General features: G+C 37.4%; 1 protein-coding gene across 1 annotated transcript in view; it reads right to left on the minus strand.

Moving 5' to 3' along the window:
• Positions 1 to 23198, minus strand: part of PPFIBP2 (PTPRF interacting protein, binding protein 2 (liprin beta 2)) — an 88989-nt gene that overhangs the window by 60887 nt on the left and 4904 nt on the right. The window contains exon 2 of the mRNA XM_009892695.1: positions 11515 to 11729. Within this exon, the coding sequence (XP_009890997.1) occupies positions 11515 to 11729 (215 nt within the window). The remainder of the gene's footprint in view (positions 1 to 11514; positions 11730 to 23198) is intronic.

Consider the following 23198-nt stretch of genomic DNA (forward strand, 5'->3'; position numbering starts at 1 on the left):
CTCTTAGTCCAACAAATTCCCCCCCCCCCCCCCCGAAAACTAGTTATCTAATTATGGAGAACAGCAAATACCTCAAACTTTATCTCAAAGTACTGCATATTCCATAGCACCACCACTACAGATCCTCAAGTTCCACATTTCATCTATTCCAAAACATAGGCTCTAAGAGTCCAATTTCAGGCTTCTTTAAGGAAGGAGGAAACATACCTCTTAAAACATTCCACTACACATCATCTTGTAATTATTTTGTTTTTCATTTAAAAAAAACTAGATGAAAACTGTATTACTCCACTTACTAGTGCCTCAGTACAGCGTTTGCAGCTAGGTGAGTATCCATTTCTCCTCTTAAAAGTATTTAAAATTACAAACATACCTTATTTCTGCCTTGTCATTTGTCCCGGATTTCATGCAAAGGCCTCTTGATTCTGTTAGTCATTCTTCCTGATTAAAAGGTAAATGTGTCTGAATTTTCTGCATCTTATCAGCCACGAATGTTGACAACATACATTCCAGACAGTCACGTGTTCAGTTTTAGCCTGTCACCTGCATGCTGAACTTTACATCCTGCTTGAGCTTTGGCCTGAAAAAGTGTCAGATACCAACTGAATGCAAATCAATTGCCCCAGATTTGCTTAGAATACTTTGCTGTTTTGCTGGAAAAGCAGGTTAGTTTCTCTGGGCAGAGTGAAACATAAGGAAAATACGTTGCAATCTGGGGATTGCTTCATCAGGTTACCAATGTTTTGGGTTTTTTTTCCCTTCGTTTTAGGAAATCCATGTCTGTGTCAAGTTCTTCACTGAGCACTAACTTCTAGTTCAATGGAGAATTAAAAAACATGCAAATGAAAATCCCCCACTATCACTGCAGTCCCACCACCCTCAAGCGTTACCCCGTGGAAAGAGAATGATCTAGCTATTACTCTCTTCCCCCAAATTATTTTCTCCAGTGCCATCTCCAGAAATAACTGAAAACACACATTATGGCAATATAAAGGCAATAAAATGTTTAAAATTAACAGTTTATATACTTCACAAGCTGTATGAAAACTCATTAGGATTTCTTTGCCATTTCTGTACTGCTGTAGAAAACTGCTGACTACTGCCACTGTTGACAGAACTAAAAACTCCGTTTGCAGAGCACCAAAATTGCTAGCCACGTGAACCTCTGCCAACACACAACCCATAAAAATCACTCAGCTAAGCAACCCATTACTTTATTAGTAACATCAAATATTTCAAACAAGATTTTAAATCTGTTTTAAATAGTAAACAGACATGCTGTAACAGCTTTGAAACTGAAAGTAACAGAATACTTTAAACAATCAGTTACACTTCCATGTCCCTCCATTCCAGACCTATGAAAAGGCATGAAAACATCCACAAATCCTCTTAGAACTGTGGAGGGAAGGGCAATCTGACTGTCTGGTGTAACCAGTCTTCTACCAACATTGGAGCTAAGGAAGCAGAGTTGTTTTGCTTTTCTAGCACTGTCCCTCTTTCTCCCACACAGCTGAGGCCCAATGAATATTATAAAATTATATTTATTACTGTTATTTTAGCAATTTTACTTTTTATTCAGTTAAATTTGTGCTAAAACATAGGTTTTTGTGATCTTTCAGAGCAGCACAAATGCAAACTGTCAATAGCATTCTTATATTGGCACTGCATTGTTAGAGGGCAAAAGCAGAGGAGTTCTTCAGCCTCCATCAGGTCCAGGTCCCAGGAGCACTGCACATCTCTCTTCAGCAGTAACTTTTTGATCATTTTGGTTTCAAAACCCATCAGCTTCTGAAAACACGAAAAGAACATACACTTGGCCTTTAACCAACTATGCATCTTCCCAGCCTCATCAGGAGAGTCCAGCTGAGTATGGACATGCAACAAAAATACACTCATTCCCAAGCATTAGTATAAACTTTTCCTACATTCATTACCCTGTGCTCTTCCCAATCCTAGTGTTTGGGCAGCTTTGGAAACAGAGGGATTATGACCAGATTTTAAAAGGGAAAAATTTCCTCAGCATGCCAATTCACACACCTGTCATTCTCATGCTGCAGAAAAATGCAAGAGCTTCAGAGTGAAGAAAGAGAATATGAGAATACGCCTGAACAGGAATACTTGTGTAAAAATAAATTCAGGCTATTTGTGCAAAAGACAATGGAGGAAAAAAAAACCCCACCTTTTTACATGGTGAGGAATGGTTTCAGAAATCTATATGAAGCATTTCCAGCAAGATAATTTGTCTTAGAGTCTTAATCATGACTAACTGATAATGCCTAAGTGAAGAGAAAGATGAAACTCTTGGAACATAAGGAAGAAAAAAAAAAAACCAGCCACGTGCATTCTATATAAGAGTACATTTGCTTTACTTTTGATAATTTAAAAACAAACAAACAAACAAGTATCTGGGAAACAGACTAGAAATAATGTTATGTAGATACATGAACAAATAATCCCTTCCCAGCAGAAAATGCACTCAATCCAAATGGCTCAATTCTTTGATTAAAATTTGTATTTCAGAAATAATCAGACTTAGATGGCCATTAGTTTCAAGCCAGGATGGTTAACCCTCACCCTTATTGCATATTCAGGGACGGGGGGAGGTAATACTTCAAACAGGTGCTGACATCTTTGGAGTCATTCCCATCTGCAGGCTGTGTGATATCATGTATCTCTAACACTACTATTCCTTTCTGGTTATTGCTCAAGTAATAACTAGCTCTCATCCCTTGGCTTCCATAAAGAATGTGTTACCAATACTTAGATTAAGTTACTGTTTATTAATTCATCCACAGACATTTGTACATTCTTGGCAGTTTCAAACATTCCTTGCCATATGTTGAAATACTTTTTCCAGCCCAAGTGCTAGAAGAGCTATAACTTTTTGCGTGAAACTTACTTAGAAAAAAATGCAGGTTTTAAGAAGCTTGACTATTATTTTTTTGCATAAAAACTAAAAAATGTTTTCTCCTTAACAGAACAACAAAATTCCTGTGAACACTCCCCCCCCCAGTTGCTATAGGCAAGAAAAAAGTACACTGACATGTAAATAAAATATTCAAAGAAATATATTTACATTCTACCACACAACATATTACAATAACTCAGGTTTAGTTTTCAGTCTGAAATGTTTCAGAGCACCGCTGAAATTACTAAATATACCAGAGGGCTGGAGCATCTTTCCTATGAAGACAGGCTGAGAGAGTTGGGGTTGTTCAGCCTGGAGAAGAGAAGACTCTGGGGAGACCTTAGAGCAGCCTTCCAGTATCTGAAGGGGGCCTACAAGAAAGCTAGAGAGGGATTTTTTACCAGGGCACGTAGTGATAGGACAAGGGGTAATGGCTTCAAACTTGAAGAGGGGAGATTTAGATATTAGGAAAAAAAAAAATATTTCACTATGAGGGTGGAGAGGCACTGGAACAATTGCCCAGGGAAGTTGTGGATGCCCCATCCCTGGAAGTGTTCAAGACCAGGTTGGACGGGGCTTTGAGCAACCTGGTCTAGTGGAAGGGGGGATGCCAATTCACACACCTGTTTCAGAAATCTATATGAAGCATTTCAAGATTTTCCAGCATTTCCACATCAGATTTTCTTTTTTAAATTTCAGAAGGGAAAAAATTGTAAAAAAATCCAAAACAGATTAAGCTGCAGATAAACCTTTACAAGTCCTTATTTCTGATAAGGAATATACAAGTATTCATCGTTTTCTTCTTAAGCATTTCATTATTTCGGGAAAATAAAGCACATGTTTATCTACTTAGAAGAGTAGCATGCCAACATATTATATATTATGTCTAAAATAAGTATAATTTGTTTCCATTTTGAAAAGATCACAAAAACTGAAAATATATTTAGTACAAATCTGTTTACCGCTATTATTAGTGTATTATTCCAAAAGAAATAATTTTGTTGTGAATTACATTATTGCTGTTTTTTTCATAACTGATACATTTAGGAAATGAGACAGGTCAACCTACCCAAATTCTGTGAAATCTGAATACAGGTTATATAAAAAGGTTATATAAAGAAATGCCCTTCCTCTAATATTCAAGTAACACCTCCAAATCAATACAGAAACTTTAACAAGAAAATTTTGCCCCCAGTTTCTTTACATGACCATTACCTTTACACCTTATCTTTTAGCACCATTGTGTAATGAAATAATTCTCCCTTGCCAATCCCTCTGCTAATTACTTCATGGAAAACATTTTCTGATGTTTCCTCTAGCTACACTTAAAAAAGCAGATACTTCGTAGTAGTTAGATTTACACATTAATGTTTGTTAAATTAATAGAGGTATCTCATTTAAATCAGTGAAAAGCCATGTAGCTGGAAATTCTAGTGATGGATCATAATGTGAAACGAAAAAGTGACACCATGCATAACATTAGACACAAAAGGAAAGATGAACTAATGCGATATTCAGCTGCTTAGTGCAAAGGAAGGCACTGAAGCCAACAGCTGAAAGAGTCTTAGATAAACAGAACTGAATAAATCGTATTAATCCTTTTGAAGGCTAACATGCAATTTCTGTATACAGTCATGGCTTCCTATAGAGTAGTCCTCCATTTCCTCTGACAGTATCAAGGTGTGGATAGCCCACATAAGTGAGGATTGCCCCCAAGGACTAAATTTCACAATATCTCAGTCTGAAATCTTGGAAAACTTCATGTATAAAAATACAAGCCCTGCTAGTATAACAGGCATACCACCTCTCTTCCATGAGTCCTCTAGCCTAAGGACAAAACACAACTCTCTCTAATCACTTCTGGTCATTGTAGATTAAAGATGGCTCTGTTAAGCATTACTGACCATTACAAGGGTCAAAGAAAATGCCAAAAACTAATCTCACCATGTCATTTTAAGAAAGAGATCTAAATCAGCCCTACTCGCTGCAAAGCTATTTTAAGCTTATATTAGTTCTTCGTGCAGAGAAGACTTTCCTAACTCTGCTGACAGTGAGGAGTCACAGTCAGAGATGACAGGCTTGACTCCCAGACAAAGCAACCACAGAACATTAAAAAAAATTAGGCCTGGTTTAGAAAAATTCCATGCAAGCTGTGTACAGCCCCTTTCGACTAGCTCCAAGGCACTCTCTAGTATTCATAAACAGCTGCACAGACACTTCTCTGTTGTTTGTTGTGTGCTGTGAATTGCTCTAACATGCTTGGGGGGCTTTGAAAGGACCAGATCTTCCAGTTCAGGGCTTCCTTGCATCATCAACTCATTGAAAAGGAGCTGGAGGACAACGGGGGACTGGGTCATCCAACTTTCAACTCTGACTACTGCTCAAAAAACATATCCATCTAATGTTTCAAGTTGGCAAAAATAAACATGAATGCTTATGGAATGACAGCTTTTCTACAGTGTCCCAAGCAGGATCTACTGGTCCACTTTGAATTTAACATGTGTTAATACCACTTGGCAACGGGAAGATTCAGCTATATATAGCTCCATCGTGACTCTCAACATTTGAGTCCCACAGTCAAATCTAGCAGCGGATAAATACACTGGCTTTAACTGGCATTGCTCAGAATATATTCTCTTCCCACTCAGCTGTTGCTGAAAAATTCTATTGATAATTTTCTAAATGCATTTTTTCAAGTATATTTAAGTGCCCTGTATTGCAGTCATTTTCTGCCTCTGTTCTGGACAGATAACTGTAAAATGAATCTTAGACAAAGTCACATGAAGACAGCCGTGATTATGTTTCCACAGAGTGCTTTAACACATACTTAAAATAAAACTTTGAAGTCATTTCAATACTTCCCAAACTCCACCAAGTCAGAATTCTGAACTGGGGTTTACTGTTGTAATCCAAGTCCCTGTGAAGACACTGGGGAAAAAAAAATCCTTGATTTTAATACACTGCCAAAACAATCTCTTCTGAACATTAATCACGACCAAATGGCAATCAAGACTCTAAGAAATTTATTCTGTTTCTGCTAAAAAGTCTGGTTTTACAACTACAAAAACATCAAGTGTGAAATGAAACAAAGCACGGCATGTATCATAAGGCAAACTACGTTATTTTAACAGATTACCTCTACCACAGATTCCTCTACTGTTTCTTTTGCTCTTCTCCCCTTCCCATTTCCTCAATTTTAGAAAAGTTAGAAAGATTTTCAGAATTAGGCTTCCAAGAAAAAACATAATCAGGAAAATATCAACGAGTTTTCAAGAATCAGCATTTTAAGGGTCAGTATATAAAGCTACATGGTGAAGTGGCTTGCTCGAAATACAAATATTGCACTGGAGGGAAGATCATGTCTTGCAATGCTAGAAACAAGGCTTTCACTTGTGCTTAAAATCATTTTAAGACCACTGTAAGAACACTAGGGTTCCTCTTTACTCAGAAAAGGGTTCCATAAAGATGTATAGAATAAAAAAAAGAATTAACAGTGTAAAAGTTCATTTAGAGTTATGAAATGAAACTGTAACTAAATACATTCTCTCATAGCTCTCCAAGTCAAAAAGAGTCAGTTGTTACTGCAGCAGTTAATTTTTAATGCTGAAATTACTACCTGCTTTGAAGTGATATGTCATGTGGTCACTAGCAATACTAAAATATTTAACAAGAAGCACTGAAACTATACACAAAATCTCCATAATAACCCCCAGGTCTTTTTGTTCTGTTGTTAAAGCCAAAGGATTTACAATCATAAAGCACGTACAACACTCCAGACATTCACTTCCCAGCAAAAATTTTTAGTACAGTTCTTTACTTAAATGTTTATAATTACTAATGCTTTATTCCATTTTAGCTTTGTCAAAGATGTGCAGTTACAGCAACTGTAAAATCCTCATTCTATGATTGTTAGAATCTTTCTAAATTCAGCGCTAACTTTGTCAAACCTATTTCATCTATCTTAAAGCAGTGGCAGCACTGTTACTGTGCCCAGTTATACTGTAGACTTGAGAACCTGATATGTTCACAGATCCCAGACCACAGAAACGCAAAAAGGAGCCTTTTTGAAATGCACACCTTTAGTTCCACAAATGGTGTGCCTCTGCCTTAAGGCACTGTAGATGATCAGCACAAAACTCACTGAAACACCAAATCCTTAGCAATGGTTCCATAAAAAAAGGAGAAAGCAGATGCTTTAAAAAGAGGAAGTAAGCAAGGTAGTATCGGGTATGAAACACGATGTCTAAAGTTTTCACACTCTAGGCATATGTAAATTTTCCCACATCTTTGGTATTCACACCTATAGCAGGCAGGCCAAAGAACATAACAGTTACAATTGTCAAAAACAACAACAAAAAAAACCCCAAAACCAAACAACCAAAAAACAAAACAAAACACCCACAAACAAACAAACAAAAAAACCAAACCACAACTTGGTGATATTTCATGTCTGATAAATTCCATAGTTTGGAATATCCCTTAGTTTGGTGTTATGGAATTGAAGGAAGGTAGGGCTCTAGTGAGACCAGCTATATTACCTATAATCACCACAGAAGCTTCCTGACTGATCAGCAATAAGCCATTGTGCCCCGAAGCTGACCAAAAGGCTAAACTCCACAGTCTTATTTATTTAAACACTAGGTTTAGTTCAGCACGCTAAGTGGCAATTACCAAAGCTGCAAAGGTGCTCGAATTATAAGGCCAAGGGGCAATTCTCTGCAGAAGTTATTTTTCCTGTTCTAGTACAATTGAGCTCTAGTTTCTAGATGATACTCCAATACAAACACACAATACGAAGGAGGTTCAGTCACTTTCTGTCCTCTGACCTGCAATCCCAACTACTGCTGTGTGGCACAAATAGAACTGGCGGGGATATAGCACCATACTCTGCCTAACAGAGCTTCCAGAGCTGCATTAGGTTACGATGATTGCTAATGGAGAAGGAGCACACCAGAAAATAATTGGGACTTCTATACTTCTGTTGAAACCAGAATGCTAGTTGTTAAATGCTGGTGTTTGATACTAGCCAGCAGGGACTAGTCATGAGCCATCTTTCTGACTCCTGTTTCTGTGGTTTCCCATAAAAGCCAATATAGGGCAGTAGTGAGACACAAATTTAAATTATTTCTGTAAGGCACGTTGTTTGTGTTCTTGATTAAGCATGGCAGCAGCAATGATTTTGAATACAATTTTAAAGCATGCATTTAAGTGAAGAAGAATCATAAAACAATAGTTACTCTTTTCTTTAATGGAGCATGCTTATCTGCTTTCAAAATAAACATCAGATTACTTTTTATATCTTTAGTTTCTAACATATTCCTAGTCAGGATAAGATGGGAGAATTTTTGACCTCACCTATTCCCATATAATGTCAGAAACAAAGCAGTTGCTGTATTCCCTAAAACCAGTGGCTTATTCAGTACATGCTAGAGCAGCCTCCAGCTTCAAAGAAAGGTTCATGGACCCAAAAAATAAACGGATGTAGAGTTAATCGCCCACAAAAGAAAATCCCCCTCCAATCCGACCTATTAGAGCTCTAAAAAAACCCAAACTGATGCTCAAGAGCATTTGATGCTCAAGAGCATCAGTTCACCATCCACTCCAAAGCGTTTTACAATTCAACTATTGCTACTGATACCAAGCATTGTTTTATGTGATGTTTCTGTTGAGTACAACAATCAAAATATATTCCAAATCTCTGTACCTAATTATTACCCTACACTTTAAAGAGAATGCTTAGAAGTGACACAAATTCCACTTGAGAGCATGTGGCGTTTTCTATGTGATGATGTTTTACCTGATGGTTACCAGTTGCAACAACTGGGGTCCCACACCTCAGGCGTGCCTATGTGAATTTGTGGGGTGCTTGCTCAGCGGTGCATGGGTTAGCAGACTGTAGGGAGCTCCATGGGTATGCACAAAAGCTAAAGCACCCACATGTCCATTGGAAGACGTGTGTAAATAGGGGAACCCACATCCATGGAAGAGGCTGTTCATGCTTGTAACCAACACTAGCTCTAAGAGAGGAAACGTGTGTGTGTAACTGTGAATGTGTATGCGTGCACAGCTCTGTGATCTTAACTTTTTGGAATTAGTTATAGAACCGCATTTAGAAATTTGTAGTTGTTCCTTAACATTTCTTCAGCATCTAGTATTCTGGTTTATTTGTTGTATTGCTGATATTGATCCTAAATAGGGTTCACTGATTTCTACTTACTTATGTCTTTAATAAATCAGCAAACCGCTTCAATTTTGGTATGTTTGAACCATAGGAATTGAGTAGGGTTTTTCTGTGACCCTCCAACATTTCATAGACTAATGATTATCTAACTTCATTTGAAGCTTCCAACGTGAATGGACTTGAGCTACAGAATTCTCATTCCCTATAGCTTACGACCTTGACCATCCTTTTTCATATATCAAATGTCATGTTTCACAGCTCTGGGCTGAAATTAAGGAATTTTCAGTATGGGACATAACTATGAAATACACATTCCATTTCACTGAACTGAGCTGATATATCAGATTTCTTCTCAATTTCCAAGTTAAACTGCTGCTTGTCAGTGGAGAAAGCTCTTCCAAATTTGAAGTCCATAGAAGTTATGTGCATGCTTACAAATTATTTGAATTTAAAAAAAATGTATAAGGTCTCCAAATACACAGATTACTATCAATTTTCGACTAACAGTCACAGCAACTATGCACTACCCTCCCTGTGCATGTCTTTAAAAGAAATACAGAATTTGTCAATACAGAACAGAGCAAAATATTTTAAAAACAGTGATCTCAACATACTGCGCTAGAGATACTCTATACCACCAATTTCCCTGTTCTGTTTGTTCTGAATCCAGACTGCCCAACTGCTTTATCAAATGAATACTACTCTTGATGCACTAGATAAGGCTTTTAGGACATCAGTACACTGCAACTCTAAGAAGGAACTATGGCTGCTGTTTTGGCTGGTTTCTCATGAAAAAGAAGAGATAGGCATATATAGATTAATGTAAGGAGTCAAAACACCAAGTTTTACATACCTTGCAGAGCTGAAAAGGTAGCTTAATTAATATCTGTGCAAGAGAGGAGCCAAAAGCCAGACCACCAGATTCCAACTCTTCAACTTGGTGGTTCAGGTTCAACTTTACAGTAAATAACTCGAAAATTTATATACTTTATGCATTAAAAATATCTTTTAGCTATTGCAAAGCTTTGAAAAAGCATCAAAATTTGTGCTAAGACAGGAATTCAGTAAGAGCTGCCCCATGGATCTGGACTCAAAATCGAATATTGTAAACCCAAATTAAACATTGCCTCCACCTTTTGCTTTCAAAGCTGGTACCAAATTCTCATTCCTTTCTCCCTTACGGTCCCAAACAGGACTTTCCAGCCATAGACCTGGGCTCTGTGGAGAATGCCAGCAAGCCAGCAGTTCACGAGTTCAAACAAAAGCAGCTACCTTTCCAACGTTAGGTTACAATAGGTACAAGGCAGCTATAGCAGGTGATAAACAATGAACCAGAAGCTACAGACACAATTACATGGAAGTAAGATGCATTGACAAAGCCAGAAGAAAATCCATTAATCTATAAAACTTTTCTGAAATTGAGAAAGTGATAGGTAGGTTTTACTCTTTAGGAAACCATCGTTCACTTGCAGTGACAGGCTTGGTGAAGAGGAGTGTTCTGGCAGGACCTGTTGTTTCCTTCTTTACATCCAGTGGATTGCTTCTTTTAAGGTCTGTCCAAAGATCTGCTCCTCACCTGGTAAGCCTCAGTCTTTTTTCCAATAGAGTCAAATGTTTATTCCACATCTATCCCAATATGAATGTCTCACATTCAGATGGCTTTACTGTCTCCTAATGGACATCCTAATCCACATCCCCATCTCCTAATGTACACGTGGGTACTTTAGCTTTTGTGTGTACCCGTGGAGCTCCCTGGGTTGGCTAACCCATGCACTGGTGAGCAAGCACCCCACAAGTACACATAGGCACACCTGAGGTGTGGGTCCGCACTTGTTGCAAATGGTAACTATCAGGTAAATGTCACTACACAGAAAATGCCATGTCTCACAAATGGCTTTATTGCGTTTACCACCGCTGCCTGGTGTACAAATACTTTGAAGATTCATAACACTGATAGTTAAGGTAAGGGAAATGTAGTGAGGAAAAGGATAGCAGAATCATCCAAGTTTTTTGTGCTTCTGCCTTCAACAGACAATGCTACCATATTCCAAATGGGTGGTTTAAAAATGAATATTTTTATAACTAGTTTAAACCTGTTTGTTATCTCCAGCAAAGGACCAAAACCAACCAAAAAAAAAGAAAATCCACAGAAAAGGTACCTTTTTTGGTAGTTCATTTTTACCATCTTTTCTCTTACCAAGTGCAAAATAAAGTATTTTACCAACTACTTATACTCCTGTATCTGGAAAGCTGTAGTAATCAGCGCATAAAGTGATAATATCCTCAGCTTTCTATGATTGCTTACCATCCCCTGCAGTTCTTTAAGTACGCAGATTTCAGTTACTATGAAAATAACTGAAGTATCAAAATACTCGAACCAATGCCGTTTGTAAACAAAATGGAAAAGCTATAACTAACTACTCACCAGATTCTCTTCAAACCACTCTCGTAGACACACTGCTGTGGCTCCCGGAATTTGATTTCGCAATGCTTCTTTCTCTTGAGGATCCTCTAGCATTTCCAATGCCATCTTTAGATCTTCCAGGAGATGCAAAATTTGAAATGTGCCCAAGTATACTGATGGAGCAGGTGACACAATATCATAACCACCATTAGCGTACTCTGTAGCTGACTTGGTACCTAAAACAAGTAAATCCAGAAGAGACAATGATGTTAAATAATTGTTTTGTAAGTGACAAATATGTAAGTGACAAAGCACTACACACTACAACATTCGGACCTCAGATGATAACTGACAGGTATCAGTATTTCAGGCTTAGAAATAGATAAATTACAAACACTGGAGAATTAAATGTGAGAGGTATGTACAAGCATATTAAAAAAATAATTTTGACCTAGAAAACATTTGCAATGTCCATTAAATGACAAACGCCAAAACCTTACAAAAAAATAACCTGTAATTTTCCATGGTTACCATGAGATGTCACTAACTTCTCAGCTACATAGCTAGAAGTCCCTACACAGAGCAGTGTTAAGCAATGCAAGAGAGATTGATGCAGTCCTTTGACAAGAAACTTAGATGAAAATAGATCGTGTTACCAGAACTAGAAAAATCTGTGACCTTGAGCAGGTTTAAAACCCTCCCACAGAGAACAAAACCCCTAAAGTTAGCAATAAAAACGGCTGATGAAACTTTGCTAGCTCTCTAAATTACAAAAAGCTCTCTAAATTACAACTCCTCCCTCCTGCCAGCTCTCCAGCACCAATATTATTTTCTCAAGAACAATAAGCACAGCAACAAACATATCTCACTTGATGGAAGGATTATAAATAATACAAGTTCTAATATCTCTGAATCTTTTTATCTTAATAACCTATGTTTCAATGAGATGCACACTAAAATGAGCCATCTTTTCTCAGTCCTGAATTTCAGATCTTGATTTCATTTAATATCCCTTTGTTTCTTTAAGAACTAATGAGATGGAAAACTTCTATTTGCTCTACTTTTTAAAGTTTTTATTTACAATTCATTGCCTCTCTACATAGGAGGTTGTACTCATGTTATGTCTTCATTCCTGTTCTCTCTGGCATAAGCAATCACATTTTCCGCCTTTATTTGACTTCATGGGAGATTTTTTAGGCTTTTGATCATTCTTATTGTCCTCCATTCAATCCTTTCATTTTGTAACATAATTTACAGGCATATGTTGGATCCACATAGCATATAGTATTCCTTAGAAGACTGTATCATTGATCTACACAAGACGATTATAATAATCTCCTTCCTATTCTTTGTTTTACTCCTGCGTTTAACATGATTTACGTCTTAGTTATGAAAGGAACAGAAATCTCCACTGAGCCTTTGAAAATTATTTGCTAAGTTTTTTTCCTGAGCGGATGAATCTAATTTGAAACCCAGAGGTATAAGTAATTCAAATTTTCTTCTTCAATGCACACTATTTTGCATCGATCAATGTTAGTTTGCCTGCTATGGTTATTTATCTAAGACGATTCGGACATTACAAATTACGTTTGAACCCAATGGTTTGTTTTACATATAGCCTGATATACAACTAATATCTAAATACAACTGATGAATACACTGACACTCTAGGTCCTAGTACACTGAAATACCTTCTGCACCTAGATTAGCTTTTAACCAAAATGCTAACTGATCGTTTAATCCTAATATTGTTTCCCATCTCAATCAGTTTTTGATCCAAGACAATATTTTGTCTCTTATTTTGTGAGTGCTTAACTTTACTCAAAGCTTTTGGGAAAATCCTAAATAATATTAACCAGGTCTTCTTCAACCACTCCTTTAATGACACAAAGAATTCTATCAGATCAATTAGCTTTGCAAAAAAATTGTGTGGTTTGAATTCTACTGTACGATTTATCTGTTTTCTTGTTTGAATGTTTTAAACACTGCAAAACCATCCCTAGAAATCTCTAAAGTTTTGCAAGGCTCAGTAGTAGGGATTTTTTTTTTTTTTTAAACAACACTCTTATTTTCTCTAATGGAGTATTTCATATAGTCTTAACCTCTTTTCAAACTCAGAATATTCCCTGTTTTGTCTTGTTGACTTCTGCTGCTTACAAGTTTATTTTAATACCTCGAGTGCAAGATCTCATCTTAATTTCTGGCACAGACCACATCCAAGATAATGTTTCTTCAATATCCGGTGCTACAAAGATTGATACACAAGACAACTTTACCTCGTAAATCAACCTTGTCTTCCTGAATTGTTTCCTTTTGAGGAGAGGATCAACTAACTGTTCAGCTGCATTTGAGTATTCTAACCACTAAAAGATATTTTCTTGTGTGTTTCTATACTGTCAGCTACTTATGTCAGCTTAGTTGTTTCTGTTTATGTACTTCCTAATGCAGTTAACATTAAACTCTAGCAACTAAAAATAGCAGATTTCCAAATTGTGTAAGAGCCATTTGGATCATATAACCTCTTAAATCTTTTCATTCAGCCAGAGTGGCTCACTACTTAGTTTCCAAAAGAGATAGCATACTGGCATTGTCCTCTTTCGTAACATTGGTGACATCTTCCCTCACCAGTCTAAATGCCTCACTACGTATCACATCTTGCCTCCATCCTTAGATTACCATGGCTACAACGTTACTGGAAATCTCTACCTTCTACAGAAAGTAATTTTAAATTCTGTAGGAAAATTTGTTGACAGTGAAACTCACACATTTTGGCATGCCCTTATTTGATTTGCCTCTATCAAAACACTAGAAAGAAACCATATATGCAGTCTTTAATCTTGACAAGCAAAAGAACCGTCACCCTTAAGAAACTCATTTCTATGAAGGTAAAAATTCTCAAGTGCTGGAGCATAGCCAAGGCCAGCCAGGAATTGTATGTTATGATTTCCTGAGACTGGACATACTCCATATGCATGCTTCAGTTATCCCAAGCTCTTCAACTGATTGTTCAGACTGGCAGAATTCTAAGTATCCTCAAAAGTCTCATATTTTACACAGCAGTGGAAGGGCATTATTTCTCAGAACTCTGAAGAACTGGGTCCACAAGTGCTGAGTTTCCGTAGTTGTCAGCTAAGGTGGGTCTTGAGGACAGTCCTGTCCTGTGTAGGGACATTTGGAAGACGGTAATGTGTTTTTACTGGGAAGGAACATCAGCTTGACATTTAGTGATTGAGACAAAATCAATTTAAGAAATATCAGGGTTTTTTCTTACTGTTCCCTTTCTTGTTTCAAGTTTTCCTCCATTTAGGTTTGCATAAAATAAGAAATAAAAAAGAAGCCAGAAGAAGGAAATATTTTTCTATTCATTGCTAACAAAAAGAGATGCAACAAATGAAAATCATCAAAGACATCCTTATAGCAAACTCATGTTCCCTGAACTACCTAACAATGCACAAAAGCTGGTCATATCTTATGGCTTACCCCATACTTATGACTGGGAATTCATTCTGAGCATAAATCGTACAGGTTTTTAAACAGCAGAACACAATAAAGATACTTCAAAATTTTCTTATCTAATAATAGTAAACAAAGAACACAGTATTTGTTTGCTTACATGAATAAAGATGTAATGACCTTACAAGTGAACTGTCTGTAAATTCTTATTAAAGATATTAAAGATTCCATTAAAACTTGAAAGGAAAACCATCTCTGATTAATACCAACTAAAGTTAAATGAAGGAAGTAGATTGAAAGGCTCGATTTAATTCATAATTTTAAATCTTTCAACTGAGGTTATTATTCATGAAAGAAATTACTAAGAAAATATAGGGATGATGCCCAGTTGTGTAAGGATCGGGGCAGAAGGGCCAGGGCACAGCTGGAGCTGAACTTGGCAAGAGATGCAAAGAATAATAAGGGCTTCTACAGGTTCATCAGCCAGAAAAGGAAGCTCAAAGAAAGTGTACACCACCCCCACCCCCACCCCTCCCGATGATCAAGACTGGCAAACTGGTAACAGCAGACGAGGAGAAGGCTGAGGTACTCTACAACTTTTTTGTGTCAGTCTTCACTGGCAACCTCTCTTCCCATACCTCTGAAAATACAGAATTCTATGGGACCTAATGAGATGCATCCCAGAGTCCTGAGGGAACGGGCTGATGTAGTTGCCAAGCCACTCTCCATGATATCTGAAAAGTCATGGCAGTCAGGTGAAGACCCTGGTGACTGTAAATAGGGATACTTTTCACCAAGGGTAGAAAGGAGGACCCTGGGAACAACCAACTTGTCAGCCTCACCGCTGTGCCTGGGAAGATCATGGAACAGATCCTCCTAGAAGCTATGCTAAGGCATATGGAGGACAGGGAGGTAATTTGAGACAGCCAGCATGGCTTCACCAATGGCAAAGCTTGCCTTACCAACCTAGTGGCCTTCTATAATGGAGTGACTATATCAGTGGACAAGGGAAGAGCTACGGATGTCATCTATCTGAATTTCTGTAAGGCCTTTGGCGTGGTCCCCCACAACATCCTTCTCTCTAAATTGGAAAGAGATGGATTTGATTAATGGACTGCTCGGTGGATAAGGAATTGGCTGGATGGTTGCACCCAGACAGTAGCGGTCAATGGCTCAATGTCCAGAGGGAGACTGGTGAGAAGTGGTGTCCCTCAGGGGTCTGTACTGGGATCAGTACAGTTTAGTATCTTCATCAAGGACGTAGACAGTGGGATAGAGTGCATCCTCAGCAAGTTTGCCAACACCACCAAGCTGACTGGTGTGGTTGACAACCTGGAGGGAAAGGATGCCATTCAGAGGGACCTGGACAGGCTTGAGATGTAGGCTTACACCAACCTCATGAAGTTCAACCAGGCCAAGTGCAAGGTCATCATCTGGGTCAGGGCAATCACAAGCACAAATACAGGCTGGGTGGAGAATTGATTGAGAACAGGCCTGAGGAAGACTTGGGTGTGTTGGTTGATGAGAAGCTTGACATGAGCCAGCAAAGCACGCTCACAGCCCAGAAGGTCAACTGGGCTGCATCAAAAGACGCATAGCCAGCAGGTCAAGGGAAGTGATTCTGCCCCTCTACTCCACTCTGGATACCCCACCTACAGTACTGCGTCCAGCTCTGGAGCCCTCAGTACAGAAAAGACATGGACCTGTTGGCGTGGGTCCTGAGGAGGCCACAAAAATGATCTGAGGGCTGGAACACCTCTCCTATAAGGACAGGCTGAGAAAGTTGGGGTTATTCAGCCTGGAGAAGACAAGGCCCCAGGCAGACCTTATTGCAGCCTTTCAGTAATTAAAGGGGGCTTATCAGGGCCTGTTGTGATAGGACAAGGGGTAATGGTTTTAAACTAAAAGAGGGTAGATTTAGACTAGATATAAGGAAGAATTTTTTTTATGATGAGGGTGGTGAAACACTGGAAGAGGTTGCCCAGAGAGGTGGTAGATGCCCCATCACTGGAAACAGTCAAGGTCCGGTTGGACAGGGCTCTGAGCAACCCAATCTAGTTGAAGATGTCCCCGCTCACTGCAGAGCAGTTGGACTAGATGACCTTTAAAGGTCCCTTCCAACCCAAACGATTCTATGATATATAACAGTACTATTGAAGATTTGTATTTAGACTTCAAAAAGCAGACACCGGTGAGAGAAGAATGTACCCATGTCTGACACCATCAGAAAGACAAAGAAAAACCTAAACCAGATCTGTACCCTTACCACGCCGTAATTCTTTACCAGGTATAATTCTGAGATGTGATGAAGATCCTAGCTTTCAGCAATGAAAAATCCACTAGTTTCAAGTCATTGGGATCACAAATATTAAGCAAGGACTTACAAGTGCTTTGCTTTGCTGGATTGGAGCCAGAGTACTCAACAAAAGTTACAAAGCCCTCCCATGAGTAACTATCCTTATCCGGAACAGGAGCTACCCACAGATCTCAGTGCATCACTAAGAGAACATGACCCTTCACACCAAATATATGCATGCAGTCCTTTTTGAAATTATTTTTAAGCTGGTTTGCCATGTGTTGCTACTGTAGTTCCTTTTATTCTCCTGGCTGAAATGGAAAATGAAGACTTCCTCTGAACGCAACAACTAATGCACTTTATATTACGTAAAGAAGCGATATAAATGCAGAAATGCAGAGTTCAACTCAGCATTTTAATTCAGAACGTTTCCTGTTTTACTGCCTAAATTGAAATGAATCGCAGGCTTGCTTCTCTTATTTGCTTTCCATGTAGTTTCATATTAAGTAGGATATATATTGCTCACCAGAAGGACAAGAACACACCCTGAAAAAACAGAAGTAAAAGTGCGTAGGAGTAAATTATATTTCTTTGCATCACTTTAAACCTTTATATCATCATGCTGCAAAGCACATTAAGTTTTAGAACCAGACAGTAAGAATTTGGATCTCCTTGCAGACTGATGCAAAAAAAATATGCCATGGTGCAAATAGAACACTGCATAATAGCAGTATGTTCTACCATTAATAGCAATTAATTTGCGTGTAGCTTTATTATAGATAACTGAAGTGGGGAAGAATGTGGTTCAAGCACTAGAATTTTACAGGTACTCAAGAAAAATGAGTGCAGTTTTGAACTCTTGGAAAAAGACTCATTGTATAGCTTTGAGCACATCTCAGTCTTCCATTGCCTCATTTTTTCCAGGGGTAAACAGGACACAGGGGAATCTTTTGTCATTATGTTTATATAATACTCAACACCATGGTTTCCTAGTATACTACTGGAGCACAATTAATCATCATAAATGTCCATCTTAGAGGAGTAGGAAAGAAAGGGTGGGAAAAAAAAAAAAAAAAGTATTGGAACTAAGACATTCCAAGCACCTCAATTCTGGTGTCCACATACAGACAGTGGATGAAGGAGGTTAAATGTTGCTGCATGGTATAAGTATGGTAGAAAGAATAACAAAAGTAATAAAAAAAAGGAAAACCACTTTTAAGTTACACATTTCCTACACCCTGACCATGCAAGCACATTTGGAGTTCAAAGTTCCTTGCCATTAGCTGAATGGCTTCAAAGAAATGTTCCTTTTGGGCAAATACATAACCTATTCAGAAAACAGCGCTACTAGTAGCTTGCAAAAGTAAGTTACTAAGCAGAAATAAAGAAAGAAGCAGAAAGCCTTGCCAGTTTGAAAATCCACTCTCCTCAGCTTATATTGTATATATTCATCCATCCTCCAACTTTTATCACACTTAGCAGTAGATACTGTTTCTGATCTCTCACTTTTACTTGCCACGTAACTTCTGATTCCCTGCATTCATCCGTATTATCTCAGTCCTTTCACTCTAAAACTGGCTGAGTTTTAGACAAAAATTCCTGGTAATACACAACTCAACCACCAGTGGTTAAAAAGAGATTTTCCTAAAATTGCTGACTCCTTTAGTCCAGAAAACAGAAAAAACCCAACAAAAACCCCACAGCAAAACTCAAAAGCTTCTTCTACACTGGGGTAAGGATGCCCTTCTATAAAACTGAAATACCCAAGGGTAACAGTTTTGATATCTGACCAACAGTGGTTAGAATAAAATTATAAACATACATTTTCTCTGGCCTTTCAGTCAATCATTACACTGTTAGAGAACTGGCTTTTTTTTACCTGAGTTTTTACTCAATGAGCATATAGGTTGTCCAAGTTCTTCCTCTCTCCTTCAAGACTATAAAGTGTAATTTTCTTTGGAGCGCAAGTCTCTTTCTCTCATGAAGATAGTCTTGAAAACGTGAATTTATGTAAACTAGTAGTAAAGTCTGGATGGGACATAATTCAGCCTCCTCGTTCCTAAGCCTTCTGTCAAAGGAGTGAAGAGGTAGCTCAACCAATCCTTTCTTTTAATACTGTAATGCAAAATACATCACAAATGGCATGTTTTGAATCATAGTTTGTATTAGCCTCTGCTTGCATCTCTGCTTTTAGATCTTGTAATACAGGGAACAGTAACAGTTGAACTGGATTAGCAGGAAGCCCCAGGAAAAAATTTCCAAGCCTAGGAAAGTTAATGACCACATTCAGATGCAAGTTTCATGCAGCTTGGATGATTTTCAGCTGAGCTTTTTTTAACAGCCACACGTGGATCCTTGAGACAATCTTCAAGAACTGCCTATAATTTCTTATGCAAATTATCAATGTAATTACTCAGCCTTTTTCCTTTTACATACTTACAGCCTCTAAGTGGTGATGTACAGCACATTAGGTACTGTATACACAACTGCAACGAAAGATCTCTCTTATCCAGAAACACAAGCTAAGCAGTCTTACAGCTGGTGAAAAAAGGAAGATGGATTACGCAGCTATGATGGAAATTTGAGGCCAAGTCTCCATTGCACAGGAAAAACAGGATCAACACATTTTATTAAAGACAAAGAAGAAGAAATACTTGCATCAATTTTCTCGCCTCTTTTTTTTTTTTTTGTATTTACACACACGAAAAAAAGTGTATTTAGAGCCAATGAAACCAGCAGTTTAATTAAAACAATGTTGTGAGACAACAAATAAATCTTTTTAGTACAAAATCCAGAATTGTTTGTAGTAAGCAGTAGTAAGCTACTGGTAACATGAATACTGTTTCATGAAAAAAGGGAATCTCTGAAAGCATAGAGAAACTAAGAGCATTAAGTCTGTGAAGAAATAATTGTTTTATAAAACTTTTTTATAAAACTTACACGCATTTTTAAAAACTCTTTCAAATCAATTTCATTGCCTTAAAGTAGGAAGATGAGAAGCTATGATTTTGTATTTAAAGAAATCCCGTGTTTGTTATAACTTGTTTAAATTTAAATCTTAGAAGTCTGTTCGCTAGCCTATTAAACAACCAAGTGACTCGTACTGAAAAACAGATCACATCGTATAAACCACAAAAGAACCTTTGTGTCTCAAATTTTCAATCCTATGCAGTTATGGCCATCATGGTTAACTGCTTTCTTTGCTGCATACTGCATCGGCAGCTATTTACATTCCCGTTCCTTTTCCATTCTTTTTCAAAACTTAATACAAATACCTATGATGTATGGATTTTGTTTTGCATAAACACAATGCAGTAGTGCATTTGTGGTTTGTTGATATAGGTGTCTAGGTCACGACTGTATTTTTGGTGTTATATACTGATAGAACTGTTTATCCATAGTCAGAAATAAAGAATTTAAAGTAGCATATTTTAGTTGCCAAGATTTCTCCATTTTAATTAGTCTCAACTCTTTATTTTCAAGAAAACTTCAAATTTTGCTGCATTGCTAGAAAGGCAGGAACACATTCAAGGTAAGTCCAAGACCAACTTGTTCAATAAATCACTGTTTGACTTAGACGTTCAAACAACAATTTTGTCTTATACAAAACAATGTTAAACATCTATTTTTGTAAAAGATCATTAAGTATTTAGAGCAAACAAGTTCTCAATGCTTTCAGGTCCTTAAGATTCTGTAGTACTGCCCTGTTTACCAATGGAGTCCGCCACTACAAAAAGGATTCAGGGAGTCTTCACTCTCTATCTTGTGCTCAGACCCTCACTATCTGTGAGAAAATATGCGTAGGATAGTAAGAGTACGGGAAGTATGTTTTGGGACAGTAGCCCAAATAGCTATAATGACCTCTTGCAAGGTTAAGCACTCAAAATTGAGGAAATTCCAAACTTCAGGTTGCTCTGGCAACCCTGGGCAAGGAATGAGTAGACAATGCTGCACATGCACAATCAACATGCAAGTTGCCATGATTTTCAGATGCTTTTAAAACTCAGATCAAAACTACACCTCAACAGTTATGCAAGGTCTTAACTTGAAGCCTACAGCATGTGTAATACTCTACAAAATATAGTATCAAATGGCTGTAATGGTTATTCAAGCATGCACACAGTTTGTGAGGCTGTGTCTTAGACATTGTTAACAAACATAAAAGAAAGACCACAGGTTGCTGACACAAAAAAATTGCACATTAACTAAATAGAAGGACAGTGAACCGCTATATTTTTAAAAGTTTAAAGGATTTATAATTGTTATAACCCTGTTACTGCTGACAACATCTAAGGAATTAACTAATCAGCTTGTCGGAAGTTGAATATCTGAAGCGAAATGTCAGCACCTAAGAAGCTATAAGTGTTATAAAGCAAAGAAAAATGTTGAACTACAAATTATAAACCCTAAATATTTATGTTAAGTTTTTATATTTTCCCCTTTAATTTCCAACATGGTTAAAGGCCACCATTTTTATCTTTTATTCCCCTCACAATATTCTTAATACATAATTTTCTTGAACTGTTGTGACCGGAAGTTATATATTTCTCTATCAAAGACCTGATTTCAAGTAATTTATTATTTGATTTCCTTTTTTCATATCTCTATTGTTATAAGATTTATGCATAAATACACTAGGTAATGATTTCAAAAAGCCACTATAGTATCTTGTGTAGTACAACTTCACAAATGTTCACCTTAATTAATGAAGCAGTAACAAGATAAACAGCAAGTGCTGTTGAGATATTATTTATTTTGTTCAGAAAAAAGCCTAAATTATTGATTGAAAAAGAACAGAAAAAAAGAAAATACAGTAATCATAACTAAAGCATAGCCTCTTAGCACAATTACAATTTAGAAAATACAAGAAAACCACTGCAGTTATTGCTGTTCAGTTACTCTGATCTGCAACAAAATAAAGTGCTCATTATTCAAATTACTCTGTTTTTCTCATCATTATTTCAACTAGGTGTCAATTCAGTACTCTAAAATGAAATTCTATGAAGATCTCTGCATTAAAATTACAAAAAGTTATACACCTTTACTATAGAAACTAAATTTTGAATTTTAAAATACTATGAACCTTGAATAGGACATAAGTGATAAAAACACAAAGCCATCTAGAAGTATACAAATTGGAAAGAAAAAATAGAAGCTGTTCTCTAGTCGTTCTACACAATCACAAGAGGCTCATACTGCCCATCAGTCGTGTGTCACCCAGCATGTATTTCAAATAAGACCCCCCCATCCCCAACACCTATCACAAAAAATAGGATTAAGTGCTCTATGCCTGGTCTGGACAATTTCAATCCCTTATGAAGCGGAACAGAGCTGTCTATCTTCTTCACTTAACGTGCTGCGAGACTAGTCTTTAGATTCTGAATGAATCCTGTGATGACGGGCATGACTTCATGAGTAAAGGATGAGTTCCCTAAGAAATATTTTGATTTCCTATTATTTATGTAGGAACTCAGTGAAAACCTTATTTCACAAAACCTAAAATTCATCCAAAGGTGTTCAAATAAGAGTGTTAGTATTTTTTGTGCACTCTTGCATTTTTAATCCAAGTTCTAATCCCTTAACTAGAGGTGATTAAGTAGTCTAACACATTCAGGAACACAGCATAGCTCTGGAACTTGAACTGTATTGTTTTCATAATAAGATTATGATTGGGTAGAACAGTAAAAGAACATAAAGAAGAAAAAGCAGCCCCCCAAGCCCCCACAAACAGGCCATTCTTCAATTCTGGCAAATAGATCACATGAGGAAAATTTATTAAACTTGAATTAAAATCTTGTTCATCTCTTAAGTATAATTTCCTCTAACGGCCCCTTTTTCAGCAAGGTTGTGGGAAGTGGTTTGGTTTGTAGCACACAGCCAAAGCAATGACCTGAATACAAGTGTTCTGCCACCTCAAGAGAAGGGAATTTAAACATGTATATTTCTGGGACAACTT

Source organism: Charadrius vociferus, unplaced genomic scaffold, assembly GCF_000708025.1.
Source record: "Charadrius vociferus isolate BGI_N301 unplaced genomic scaffold, ASM70802v2 scaffold19, whole genome shotgun sequence".
Lineage (NCBI taxonomy): Eukaryota > Metazoa > Chordata > Aves > Charadriiformes > Charadriidae > Charadrius > Charadrius vociferus.